The sequence below is a fragment of the Pongo pygmaeus genome, chromosome 17 (genome assembly GCF_028885625.2).
Source record: "Pongo pygmaeus isolate AG05252 chromosome 17, NHGRI_mPonPyg2-v2.0_pri, whole genome shotgun sequence".
In the NCBI taxonomy this organism is placed as follows: domain Eukaryota; kingdom Metazoa; phylum Chordata; class Mammalia; order Primates; family Hominidae; genus Pongo; species Pongo pygmaeus.
In genome coordinates, this window is record NC_072390.2 from 21,108,315 (window position 1) to 21,110,398 (window position 2,084).

Consider the following 2,084-nt stretch of genomic DNA (forward strand, 5'->3'; position numbering starts at 1 on the left):
CTATCACCTCTCGGCTCACAATTCCACTAAAGCTGTTTCTCACAAAGTGCTTAAGATGAGGGCCCAGTATATTATTTTACCTAAATTACAACACTTTATATATATTTTTATAAATGTAAGGGGTACAAAAGTGCCATTTTTTTACATGGATATACTGTGTAGTGGTGAAGCCTGGGCTTTTAGTGCATCCGTCATCTGAATAACATACATGTTACCCGTGGGGTAATTTCTCATCACCCACCCCCTCCCACCCTTCCGAGTCTCCAATGTCCATTCCACACTCTACATCCACGTGTATGCATTATTTAGCTCCCACATATAAGTGAGAACATGTAGTATTTGACTTCCTGTTTCTGAGTTATTTCACTTTGATAATGGCCTCCACTTCCAACCATGTTGCTGCAAAAGACATGACCTTATTCTTTTTTATAGCTGGGGAGTACTCCATTGTGTATATGTACCACATTTTCTTTATCCATTCACCCATTGATGAACACTTTAGTTGATTCCATATCTTTGCTATTGTCACTAGTGCTGCAATAAACATATGTGTGCAGGCTCTTTCTAATATACTGATTTCTTTGTATTTTATGGAGGGAATAGAGTTTCCTTAAGCGAGTGTGGATGGTTTTTATTTTCTTACTTTGGTTTTTTATTTTATTACTTTGCAACTAATATTTCTGTATACTCTCTTTTAGGTGATTGGGAGATTTTAACTTAGATCTCCAGCACGTGCTACAAGGAAGAAAAGATCCTGAAGAATCAATCAAGTTTTCCGTGAAGTCAAGTCCAAGTAACATCCCTGCCTTAACCACAAGCAGGAGAAATGAAGCACATTATCAACTCGTATGAAAACATCAACAACACAGCAAGAAATAATTCCGACTGTCCTCGTGTGGTTTTGCCGGAGGAGATATTTTTCACAATTTCCATAGTTGGAGTTTTGGAGAATCTGATCGTCCTGCTGGCTGTGTTCAAGAATAAGAATCTCCAGGCACCCATGTACTTTTTCATCTGTAGCTTGGCCATATCTGATATGCTGGGCAGCCTATATAAGATCTTGGAAAATATTCTGATCATATTGAGAAACATGGGCTATCTCAAGCCACGTGGCAGTTTTGAAACCACAGCCGATGACATCATCGACTCCCTGTTTGTCCTCTCCCTGCTTGGCTCCATCTTCAGCCTGTCTGTGATTGCCGCCGACCGCTACATCACCATCTTCCACGCACTGCGGTACCACAGCATCGTGACCATGCGCCGCACTGTGGTGGTGCTTGCGGTCATCTGGACGTTCTGCACGGGGACTGGCATCGCCATGGTGATCTTCTCCCATCATGTGCCCACAGTGATCACCTTCACGTCGCTGTTTCCGCTGATGCTGGTCTTCATCCTGTGCCTCTATGTGCACATGTTCCTGCTGGCTCGATCCCACACCAGGAAGATCTCCACCCTCCCCAGAGCCAACATGAAAGGCGCCATCACACTGACCATCCTGCTCGGGGTCTTCATCTTCTGCTGGGCCCCCTTTGTCCTTCATGTCCTCTTAATGACATTCTGCCCAAGTAACCCCTACTGCGCCTGCTACATGTCTCTCTTCCAGGTGAACGGCATGTTGATCATGTGCAATGCCGTCATCGACCCCTTCATATATGCCTTCCGGAGCCCAGAGCTCAGGGACGCATTCAAAAAGATGATCTTCTGCAGCAGGTACTGGTAGAATGACTCATCCCTGATTTTAGAATCCATGGGAATAACGTTACCAAGTGCCAGAATAATGTAACATTCCAACAAATGCCAGTTCTCCTGACTGGCCTTCTTTCCCTAATGGATGCAAGGATGATCCCACCAGCTAGTGTTTCTAATAGCTAGGTTCTATGTGAACAGTCTTATTGTAGGGGCAACTTCTTAATTTTGTGACTGGAGAGATAAAATGATGTAGTAAAAGAAGGATAGAATCCAAAGTATTAGGTTGGTACAAAAGTAATTAAGGTTTTTGCCATTACTTTCAATGACCAAAAATTGCAATTACTTTTGTACCAATCTAATAAAAACAGCAATAAAAGCTCAAGGGCTTCAGGCTA

At 43.0% G+C, this 2,084-nt stretch overlaps 1 protein-coding gene across 1 annotated transcript; it reads left to right on the forward strand.

Annotated features, from left to right (window-relative positions):
* Positions 1-826: 826 nt before the first annotated feature.
* On the forward strand, positions 827-1,720 carry MC2R (melanocortin 2 receptor). Its single transcript, XM_054461240.2, has one exon. The coding sequence runs from the start codon at positions 827-829 to the stop codon at positions 1,718-1,720; it is 894 nt and encodes a 297-aa protein (XP_054317215.1).
* Positions 1,721-2,084: the final 364 nt, after the last annotated feature.

Excerpts from the sequence above, each read along its gene's own strand:
- MC2R (XM_054461240.2), top strand. The coding sequence starts at position 827 with ATGAAGCACATTATCAACTCGTATGAAAACATCAACAACACAGCAAGA.